This window comes from Nilaparvata lugens, chromosome 8 (assembly GCF_014356525.2).
Source record: "Nilaparvata lugens isolate BPH chromosome 8, ASM1435652v1, whole genome shotgun sequence".
In the NCBI taxonomy this organism is placed as follows: Eukaryota; Metazoa; Arthropoda; class Insecta; order Hemiptera; family Delphacidae; genus Nilaparvata; species Nilaparvata lugens.
The window spans coordinates 47,161,511-47,173,775 of record NC_052511.1 but is presented as its reverse complement, the minus strand read 5'-3'; the positions used below and the strand labels follow the sequence as shown (position 1 = coordinate 47,173,775).

The following is a 12,265-nucleotide window of genomic DNA, read 5'->3' as shown; positions in this document are numbered from 1 at the left end:
AATATTGCTACAGAGTATGTACTTTGATTAAACTCCACTAATAGTACAAATCAAGCTTTCTGGAACTAAATTGGTGAATTTACTTATTACGTTCTACAAATATTCAAAAAAACATGTTTTTTTCCAACAGCATGAATTTTCAAATTTCCATATTATATATATTTGTAGAACGTAATAAGTAAATTCACCAATTTAGTTCCAGAAAGCTTGATTTGTACTATTAGTGGAGTTTAATCAAAGTACATACTCTGTAGCAATATTTTTCAACTTTTTACACTACCTACTATTAGATGCAACGCAAAATACGGTTATTTTGTCAATAACTTCACTATAAATACTATAATAACTCAAAAAAATTTCCTATTTTTGTTTTATATTTGTTTTATATTTAAAGTGAGTAATATCGGTTGAATTTTACATTTGAATAAAACATCATGTTCGATAAACGACTCACATCTATTCAAACAGTCGGACATGTCTGGTACACTATTTTTCAGTTTTAACCCTTGCCTGATAATTTGAAAGCCTCTAGAACTTCTTGATCTGACGGATCTTCTCCTCTGGTTCGTCACAGTCATCATCATCATCATAGTCAGTTCAAAGAATTGAAATGTGTGTCAAAAGCAAGAATGGAAAGTCCAGTCGTTCACCTGCCTGGTCTACAATAATGAAGCTCTTGGAATTCAATTTCCGTAACTTGCATTCAATTTCCGACATGATTCACCCTCTATTGATGTCTACCACTCTATCTTCTTCCTAACTGAATTGCCATTATTTTTAGTCTATTGACCTTTCTGCTGAAACTAGAATTCCTTGAAAATGACCGTCTGCTTCCTATACACACTACACTTTGTATGTTGAAGTCAAGAGAACTTTGTTGTTGAGAGGTCCGAAGTTCGTTAAATAGAGGTATATAAGCAGCAAAAACTCTAAAATGTCATTGAACCAGGTAAAAATTCGTTATGTGGAGGATTTCGTTAAGTGGAGGTTCGTTATAGAGAGGTTCGACTGTATATCAAACAGATACAGAAACGGACCGCAAAATAACACACTGACCAAGTTACTACACAAGATATGAGCATGACAATACTGGATCAATGATAACGGTTTGGCACAAGAACGAAAAATTTCCAGGTATATAATAAATATTCCATCCAGGAAAGACCAGAGCTAATGGAAAAGTAATCTAAACATTGATAACATTTTTCGGCAACGAGGAAAGAAAAATTCCCAGATATAAATTCCATCTAGGAAGGACCAGCGCTGAAGAAGAAGTAACCCAAACTCTAATGGAAAAGTAATGATACGCGGCGCATTCATGAAACTCGAGGATACGAAGGAAACCATAAAAAGATATGAATGAAAAAAGAGGACTGGATAAACAGGAGGGGGAGTATTAGGAGAAATAAGAGGGGAAGAGAAGAAGAAGAAGAAGAAGAAGAAGAAGAAGAAGAAGAAGAAGAAGGAAGAAGAAGAAGAAGAAGAAGAAGAAGAAGAAGAAGAAGAAGAAGAAGAATAGGAGAAGGATGGAGTAGTGAAGAAGGTGGACAGTAGGAAAATAATCAGAAAAACCCACACTGTAGCAATGCAGCCTATACAACACCCTGAGGAAATCTTATAGCACAAAATCACACCAGTAAAGTATCCAAGCTGCAATATTATAGACCAGCCTACCTCACATATTTCCAAAACTATAGTGACCTCCACGTTACTAGTAGTTCTGTGAACAGTAGACCTCACGCAGTATTCTCATCCACATGTACCTGATTGAAACTATAGACCTTATGGAAATACAGCAATAGACTGGCTTCTCCACACATCTGTGTAATCACTTGTCAGCTGATTTATGATGAATAATTCTATAGTCTGATTTTTACTCTAATATTGACGTATGAAGGAGGCTCCTTTTTCCTTTTATATTATCCTTAAAATGCAAAATTTCCAAAAACCTTGTATATACGTCGACGCGCAATTGAAAAAGGAACATACCTGTCAAATTTCATGAAAATCTATTACCGCGTTTCGCCGAAAATGCGCAACATATAAACATTAAGAGAAATGCCAAACCGTCGACTTGAATCTTAGACCTCACTTCGCTCGGTCAATAAAGGAAAGTATTGGCTTATACACGTACGGGATAGGAAATTCACGAATGACGCATATACTGGACTGATTAACTTGAAAATTTGCATATACCTCACCGGTATATCTGATGTAATTTCAACTAAGATAAAATTGATTATTTTAAACGGCAATTCTATCTTATGTTCCAATGATTGAAAAATACATTTTCATAATTGATATAGAATATTCTGTTGATTATATTTCTACATTATTGAAAAACGATCTGGCAACGTTGTGAAGCTAGAAAACGATAGCGCCATCTCCTTTGTCGAATGATAGACAAGGATAGCAACACCACTGTCAATCAATTACTGCCATTATAACGTGAACCCCAGTATACTGTGTTTTGCTCTATAGTGAAGTCCACGTTATAATGGCAGTGTTTATTGGCAATGGTATTGCTATCCTTGTCTATCATTCAACAAAACCGAAAACGCCATCTCTTTCTTGCTTTGCTCTGTTGCTAGATCGTCTTTCAACAATGAAAAATTGATAATTAACAAAATATTCCATCTTAATTATAAAAATTCATTATGAAATTATTGAAAAATATAATTGATTATTTTAAACGAGAATGAACAGTTAATATTACATTAATAAACCTGTATCAGCTGCCGTCTATAGGTGCGTACAGATATACGCGCCGCGAACATGAGCAATTCACTTTTAATCAGCTGACTATATCTGTATTTTTACAGAAACGGTAAGATACAGATATAAAAAGTTTGGCATCAGCTGATTAAAAGTGAATTGCTCATGTTCGCGGCGCGTAAATCTGTACGCACCTTATGGAAGGCATTGACTATAGTGAGGTCCACGTTATAATGACAGTATATGATCAACTTTGGTTTTGCTATGCTTGTCTATCATTCGACAAAGTCGGTGGTACTATCCTTTTCTAGGTCAACACCGATGACAATTATGTTTTTGACAGTGTAGAAATATAATTTATTAATGCAGAGAATCGGCATCGCTATTCTTCTTTCTTTATCCACTGCCATTATAACGTGGACCACACTATAGACAGTGAGGAGCGGCACCGTATCTCTCTCCATTACGTTATCTCTCTCTGTATATCCGTATATCTCTCTCAGTTTACGTTATGTAAATTCATCTAGAACTTTGCTGTATTGTAAGCTATTGTATAAGTGTATAAGCCAGTATATATTGTAATCTACATAAATAAAGTACTCAATCAATCAATCCATTACCATTATAACGTGGACCTCACTGTACCATAATTTTATTATTGAAGTATCAATTTGAGTTTATTTAAATTTGAATGATTAATCTTAGAATATTATTTTCAGGGATGCAGAACCTTTCGATATCCTGTGCACTAGTCTGCCTGATTATACTGGGATCCTCAGCTCTGGTTGGATCATTCGGAGTTCTCAAACACCAAATCAGCGCAGTTCTAGTTACTGGCGTCATGTATTTACTGGCCGGTAAGTAAAAGTAACAATTTATAACATTACTAACAAATATTTAATATAATAAAGGAAAGAATCGGCTTATTACAATTCCTTGAAATATTTTCACTGTACCGGACACGTTCAATGATAATAGTATTTGGGAGACTATGTTTAGGTGGGCCGTCCACTGGAACCGATTTCGTCCGAACTAGCATCGGCCGAAAACTACCGAACTCGTCCGAACGATCCCCCAACAAAGAAAGCTATAGATGCTCGTCCATTGCAACAGGTTCATAAGTCAGTGCACGACCGATCAATCTTTCAATCCGAATTGAATGGGATTTTCTGGCTCTATCCGGCCGAACTAACTAGTCGAGCTCAGACAACAAAGTATTCCTAACCTAAAATTGTTTCACAGTCTTGTTTGTTTTTTGAAGTAATGTTTTAAAGTTTTAAATATGGACAATGAAAAGTTGATAAGTTTTGTTCAAGAGCATGTTCCATTGTGGGATATGCGAGACAAAAGATATCATCGTTGTGATGTTCAAAGGAATCTGTGAACAAAGATTGCTTAATAATGAATAACTAATTTATTATTATTAAACGAAAATCCAAATTAAATGCTGTAATTCCCCCCGAAGACTTCTGCTACTGCAAATATTGACAACAGGGTAAACAGCTAGATGGAAATTTGATGAGTGCTTCTATTCAAAAATTATTTGTCAGCCCGGGAATGATAAATAATTTTTGAATAGTAGCGCTCATCGAATTTCCATCTAGCTGTTTACCCTGTTGTCAATATTTGCAGTAGCAGAAGTCTTCGGGGTGATTTACAGCATTTAATTGGGATTTTCGTTTAATAATAATAATTAATTCATTAGCATTTGAATAATTGCAATATCTCAGTAATTTCCATCTGTAGAATAACTAATTTAGTGGATTTTTGTTGAAGGTAAGATTATTGTAAAGAATAACTAAATTAAAGGATATTTGTTTATTCAATTTTCAAAATCTCAATAATTCTATTTGAAACATTTTGGTGGCTATGATAGTAGTTAATTCAATAATTGGCAACTAGACTGATGATGTAAACGGTTCCAATGGACGACCATATTCGGCCGAATTAACGGCCGGCAAATTCGTCCGATCTAATGGCCGAACGGATCGGTTGAATACGGTTCAAGTGGACGGTTACCCTTAAACGTGTTGAATGAATCAAGATGTGTGGAACTTTTTATCTTCTTGGACCGATAAACTCTAAAAAATATAGAAGAGAATAATAGTTCTCTACAATCTATAATATGATAAAGGAAAGAGTTGGCTTAAACACATACGGGATAGGAAATACACGAATGACGCATCATTACGTCTCAACTACTCAACTGATTAACTTGAAAATTTGCATATAGGTTCTTAATTTACCGAGGATGGTTATTTGTCTATTTTAAAAACACTTTTTACTTATACAGTATGGGCTTTTTTGTACAAATTAATAAAAACAATATAAAAACTTGAAAAATAACCTATGGTCGAAACTAGTCGTTAAAATATTTTAAAGTTTTTAATAGTACAGGGTACTACAAGTTTTTATATTGTTTTCATAAATTTGTCTATTTTAAATTCTTCAAGATTTCAGTTTGTCAATTTTTTAATTAGACCCTTAAGGAGCACAGTTTATCTGCTAGTATAATATAAATTTAATAATAAATTATTATTAAATGAAAATCCAAAGTAAATGCTGTAATTCACCCCGAAGACTTTTGCTACTGCAAATATTGACAACAGGGTTAACAGCTAGATGGAAATTCGATAAGCGCCACCATTCAAGAACCATTTGTCAGCCCGGGAATCGAACCCAGTACCTCCAGTACCAGGCAATTGGGAGGTACTGGGTTCGATTCCCGGGCTGACAAATGGGTTTTGAATGGTGGTGCTCATCGAATTTCCATCTAGCTGTTTACCCTGTTGTCAATATTTGCAGTAGCAAAAGTCTTCGGGGTGAATTACAGCATTTACTTTGGATTTTCGTTTAATAATAATTAATTAATTAGCATTTGAATAATTGAAACATCTCAATAACTTCATCTGTAAAATAGATTTAGCTGTAATATAACGACTAATCAATTTATTTTATGTTTCAGCCACATTCGCCCTGTTCACCCTCACCATAATCCACCTGAAACGGCAACAAAGCAAACCAAAATGGCCGCCGCCCCCGGGCCCCGGAGCCCCAGACTGTCTCCCCACGACGCCACCCGGCGGCGGTGTCTCCCCGCTTGGGGACGGAGTGTCCCCCCTGAACGTGGGCGCCCTGGACCCCTCATTGATGGCCATCTGGGCCGAGTACTACCCTGCCCGCATCTTCACCAAGGGCTGGTCCCTAGACCTGGGCTGGGCTGGTGTTACCTTATGTGTGCTCACTAGCGTCCTATGGATACTACTTTCGAAAATAATGCGCTACAATCCGATATCGTCTAGTATATTGGCTTAGCACAACCATCCTAACACGAAAAACTACTTAGAGATTACAATTTAAGTCTTTGGCCCAGTTACACAAAAGCCTGTTAGATTTTAACCATGATTAATTACTACAAGAACCAATTAGAAAAGGCTTTTTTGAAAAGAAGTCTTCTCTAATTGGTTCTCATGGTATTTAATCACGGTTAAAATCTAACAGGCTTTTGTGCAACCAAGCCTATCAGATACAAACAGGAAATGACGATGTATATCATCTTCTATACTTTTATGCTTGGAAGGGAAGTCTTCTCTGATCAGTTCTCATGGAATTTAATCAAAATTAAGTATGATATTGTGCAACCAAGCCATCAAACATACAAACAGAAAATGACGATATATTAATCATCTTCTAAACATATATGTTTGAAAGGACTACCTATTGTTGTAGAAAACCTGAAATGATTAAAATGAGAATCTATAGTAATATTCACGTTATAAAGTCAGCGCCTGATAACATTAGGTTGCTATCCTTGTCTGTCATTGGACAAAGTAGATAGCTCTATCGTTTTCCAGCTTCACAGTGTTGCCAGATCGTTTCTCAACAATGCAGAAGTATAATCAATTAACAAAATATTCAATCATTACATCATTAAAATATATATACTCGTATTTTTCTGAAATATAAATATTATAAATGATGATTTTAAACAAGAATAAACAGTTAGTATCACATCAGATATATCGGTATCAGCTATATTCTATAGAAGACAGTGGCAAGGCAGAGCATCGGCAACGCTGGTCTCCTATCTTTCTCCACACTGCCATTATAGCTTAGACCTCACTATATGTATTTTACTGTAATCAATGACATGGTGTTAGAATTTGATGAGACGCTCGACATTTATTTATTTATTTCATTGACAATTATTACAAATCATAATTATAATAAATATAATATGATTGGGCGAAGACAGCAGGCATAGCCCAAAACTGTCTTCTCCCAAATTTTTACAAATAAAAGTTAAAAAAAAAACAATATTTATTAAAAGACAATAGATATATTTCTTCTTCATATTGTATTTTTTCTTTAGGACTACTTTCAATATAAATAAAAACCTTTTAAATTATTATTTATATTTATATCTATGTCTTCTTCATTTTATCATCTTTATTGGATTGAGAACACAACTGTAAGATGGAAGAACTATTCTATCTAAGCTACTATCCAAGTAGAATTCTTGACAAGATTATAGTGAGAATGTAAAGATTAGCTTACTGAAACTTAGTAATTCATCAAATAAATTCTCTCAAGGAATGGAAACATGAAATGAAGTGAACTCAATCTTAACAAGAAGAGTTCATGATGAGTGGGATATCAAGACATTTTACTAATAAATAATTATTATTGTAATTCTTTTTAAGCCTGAAGAAGGATCTATCAAAACCCAAAGACTTCTAAGGCCCCACTCACACTTACGCGACTCAGGTCGAGAAGAGACTCGACTCTAGTGGAGAGCATGTGTTTCCAAATGGTGACACTCAGACCAGTCGACTCTAGTCTCCGCGACTGTCACATTTGAAAAACACATGCTCTCGACTAGAGTCGAGTCTCTTCTCCACCTGAGTCGCGTAAGTGTGAGTTGAGCCTGATTCACTTTGTTTGACAAGCTGAAGTTTAGAATAGACTTCTTTGAATTAAATAACTTTTTAAGAACTGTAAACTTGAAGCATTTCAACTGCATTCCAAACACGAATTATAATCAATGAATAGAATCAAATTTTATAAAACTAATAAGCTCAGCTTCTCGCGAATGCTTGGGGTGAAATACTGTATGATGCTAAGCATAAAATTTATAACTATTTTCAACATTTTATTAGGAATTTGTAATACACCTATTTCAACTACAATAATACTGTAATTGTAAAATAAATTCAAACCGCATCTTTCCCTATCAAATCATATAAATATAATGTTGAGATAAAAGGTAGAAAACCGTATAAATACAGAGTGACACAGAATAACGGGAAAAATTTCCCTAAACATTAGTGGGAAGGGCAAAAATGACTTTATTTTGTAAAGTTCAAGACTTGCCATTTGAGAATTATTAATAGCATCTATCACTTTTTATACAATTACTTATTCAAGATGGCTTCCTCCTGCACGAATACACTCTTGAAATCTGTGTTGACGATTCCTGAACGATTGCTGTAACATTTCAGCTGGGATATTGTTAATTTCATTTTGAATTGTCTGTTATGATTCAATCACAGTTATTGGTCAAGTTGTGGAAACATTTGATTTGAGATAGCTCCACAAACAGAAAATCGCAGGAGGACAGATCATGGGACCAGGAAACGCAGATGTTGCAGCGATCAATGAGGAATCGTCAACACAGATTTCAAGAGTGTATTCGTTCAGGGGAAGCCAATTGTCAAAAAGTGATAGATGTTATTTATTCTCAAATGGCAAGTCTTTGACTTTACATTAGTTTGAATAAAATCATTTTTGCCCTTCCCACTAATGTTTTATGGCTTTTTAAAAGTTCCCGTTATTCTGTGTCACCCTATACTATCTTTTTTGAAATTGCTTATTTACTGTAGCAATTACTAGTTTAATACTGTATCAGACTCACATATTTAGGAATGATACTTGTTGAATTTACTCAGATTTTATACTGTTACTGCATCTTAATTATAATTGTTAGCTTCTTGTAGTAAATATTATATTCTATTAGGATTGTTCGACTGTTATTTATTGAATTTAATCCTGTATTTCCTGATGTTTTAGCAGCACACAATTAGTTTTATCAACACACTATTGGCAAAAAGTAAATAATATAATATAATAAAGGAAAGAATTGGCTTATACACGTATGGGATTCATTAGAGACTAGCTGGCCCGACGAACTTCGTACCGCCAAACAGTTAATGCATCTCATGACAAACTTTAACTGGATGCACACCTGAGGAGGCGCGATGCGGCATTTTGCATCCAGGTGCTTCTCGCTTATTGGTTTGAATGGAAGAACTCACACACACTGAATCTGGCATGGTGTGGACAGGTGTGATAAGGCAATCTCCAAAAGATCAACTCTTTGTATCACCAAGCCGCGCCTTCACAGGTGTGTTTAGCCTTAGCTTAATCTGATGCATCACTATATTTTTATGAAAATTATAAAACAATCAGTTTATATCTTGATATGGACTCCCTATGTTCTTAGTTAGTTGTGCAGCAGTTTGTTTTTTCATTACTTATTATTTGGAAAGTTATTCTATTCTCCTCGAACATATAGTATTAAAATTTTAGTATATAAATATTATAATTTAGTACGTATAGCACGTAAGACTTTAACCTGAGGCCGCACTGCTGGATGGTTACTCACAGAACAGTCATTTTGTTTTTAGTGGTGGCGTTTAGAATAAAATACATGGGCGGTTATGGATCAGCACACACTCTTGTCTACTATCTACCGACGGCTGTTGTATGACGCAATGATTATAACAGTTGATTTTTATTCCTGTGTGTGGCCAGCTCACAAATCTTCTCGCATAAGGACTACATGTAAACTTTTAAGGACCGTAGGAAAGAGTCCTGAAGTCGGATTATAAATTTCATAGGCCATAAACCTGGTCCTGAACATAACGAACACAACTAAAAATCATCAAATTCGGTGCACACATAAAAAAGTTATTGAATGTAAAAATTTGAGGCTCGATTTTTAATTATATGGATGTAATTATATGAACAGAGCAGTATAAGAGTAACTAGAGGGTATATAACTCTGATGGGGTATAATTATTCATTTATTGATTGAATAATAATAGTAATAATAATAATAATATCGAGTGACCTGGCTGGCTCAGGTCTGGTGTCACAGTTTTCAGGTCGCAACTGATCAATTTCAGGGCCTCTGACATGACCTAACGACTGCTTTTTAGGCAGCCGGGACCGACGGCTTAACGTGTCCATCCGAAACACGGATGGAAATTATTGATTGAATAATGGGCCTACACATTGATTGGGGTGTATCTCCAAGAGGGTATAATAATTCTAAGACCGAGATACTAGAATTATTTAGAAACTTGTTTGTAAAGTGAACAAAAATGACATTTACGTAAGTAACTTTTAAACCCTGATCTACAACTTGATGAGGGTATAACTTGAATAGGGTATGATTCAATAATACACTATTTATTTGAATGATTGGGGTACATTAGAAAGGGTATAATTCTGAGACCGAGATACTAAAATTATTCACAAGTATATCGATCTCAAACTTACTATCCTATGTCTCAGATAAGTTAAGAGCCGTTCGCCTAGTAATTCCGTTGGATGGGTGACCGCTTGAGGAGCCGGCTCCACTAGCTATCATCTACGAGTTTTATAATTGCTTCCTGGTGCTTCGGAAGTCACCTAAATCTAAGTCCTCTCATCCCTCATCATCATCGTCTCATTCTTTTCATTACCCACGCACAAGCCTTGGGCATACGTGGGCATCACCTGTCATCACTCAACTATGGATGGGAAAATCCAAATGAGGATACTCCTAAACATTACATGTATTCATATAAAATCAATTATAATGAAGTTTTATTAAAATCATAGTACCTAAAATTATAGCTTCAATCAGGGTACCGTATGAGTAATAAAATATTAGAATAATGCAATGGTAGGTTTAGTATATTTTTTCTATGGTAATAAGATGAGTATAAAATAAAGATAAGTACAAATCTAGTAACGTAAGTTATATGTTATTACAAAATTCAGCCCGAAATCATAAAAAATCAGCCCAATTACTTATATTATATGAATGAGATTATTTTTATGCTGTAGATAACACCTACCTAAGCCTTGGTGCCTGGTTAATGGAAAGATACTAAGAAATTGTCAAAAAACACAGATTTATTGATAGATAGAAAGACCGGTTTCGGTTGTTACACCATTGTTAATCTCTGATAAACTGAGTTTAAAACGGAGTTACACAATAGTGTAATCGGTCTTTCTAATTATCAATAAATTGTGGTTTTTTCGACAATTTCTTAGTATTTTTATTTGATATGAATAATTACCAGAAAATCAACTTCTTAACTACACAAAAACTTAATGGAAAGAATAATGAGAGATGGATGCAGCTACAGATTTAGGACCAAGCCACACGATGCATTTTTTTTTCAGACGAATCCACAGGGCAGGAAACTCTCCAATTTGCTTAGCCAATTAGAAGATTAGCCGATAAGCCAATCAGAGAGCTTCCTGTCTTGCCGAAACATCTGAAAACGCCTAATATGGTCTCAACCTTAGAGGTGTTAAGAATAACAGGTGAGTTGGAAGGACTAAATGAGTAATGTAAGTGAAACAAAACTTTAATGCATCACTATTAATTAAACTCTAAAAGTCTAGGCTGAAGGGAAAACAGCAAATCTATTAGGCTATATTGAATGATTATAATAAGTCATATTAGTTTATCTACCTACTAGAGACTGGACTATATTATGCTTTTCAATACTAATATCTAATTCCTTGATCGACAACATTACTTTACAATCTAATATGGATATGCTTTGTGGGATATTAGATAGAAAGTTTTATAGGCCTACCACTGCAACAATCAACAAATAGTTAATTGAAGAAGTAATAGTAGAAGTAAAAGTTATTATTTAAGTTATTAATTAAGATTATAAGATATTATTAAATAACTTTCAAACAAATTGCCGGTATTTACACCATTTTATGCAAACACCATTTATTGGAAAGTTATTTGCTTGTTTTAGTAAATATAAACTGGAATACTAACTTAGTATTAATAAATACAATGCAGATTAATATTTTTCAAAGATTTTAGCACAATATTAATTAAAATAAGATAGTATTTGGTACAAAAATAAAATTTGATTGCAAGCATGTACATGATGTAATGAGACAAAGCATGTGAAATAACTGACCAGTAATGCGATTTCAGGCGTCGATCACTTCCAAAGTCGAATTATTCCACAGGTAATCCACACAAACTTATAAAAAGTGCTTTTAATTACAATAAACACCTAATAAAAGCTCAAAACAGGTAAAATTTAAACGTTCACAAGGAGTTTACAAGGCAAACGCGGGCAAAATTTCTAGCAGCTGGGCCGAGAAAATGAAAGAAGGAACGGAATAGGGAACGGCAAGGGAGACGAAAATTCATCTCGATCAAGTCTACATCTGAAATTTATTTATTTCTGGAAAACAATCAAATTTGTAATTATATATCAATTTAATTATTTTATTCATA

The 12,265-nt window shown here is 34.4% G+C and overlaps 2 protein-coding genes across 6 annotated transcripts in view; one reads left to right on the top strand and one right to left on the bottom strand.

Moving 5' to 3' along the window:
- Positions 1-6,285, top strand: part of LOC111054535 — a 91,367-nt gene extending 85,082 nt beyond the window's left edge. For all 5 annotated transcript variants that reach the window (XM_039434955.1, XM_039434957.1, XM_039434954.1 and 2 more), the window contains 2 exons: positions 3,435-3,572; positions 5,681-6,285. In XM_039434955.1, the coding sequence (XP_039290889.1) occupies positions 3,435-3,572; positions 5,681-6,030 (488 nt within the window). In that variant the 3' untranslated portion in view covers positions 6,031-6,285. The remainder of the gene's footprint in view (positions 1-3,434; positions 3,573-5,680) is intronic.
- LOC111054534 (histone-binding protein N1/N2) overlaps positions 1-12,133 on the bottom strand; it is a 103,753-nt gene extending 91,620 nt beyond the window's left edge. The window contains 1 exon segment of the mRNA XM_039434953.1: positions 11,940-12,133. The gene's annotated coding sequence lies outside the window, so the exon portion shown is untranslated.
- Positions 12,134-12,265: the final 132 nt, after the last annotated feature.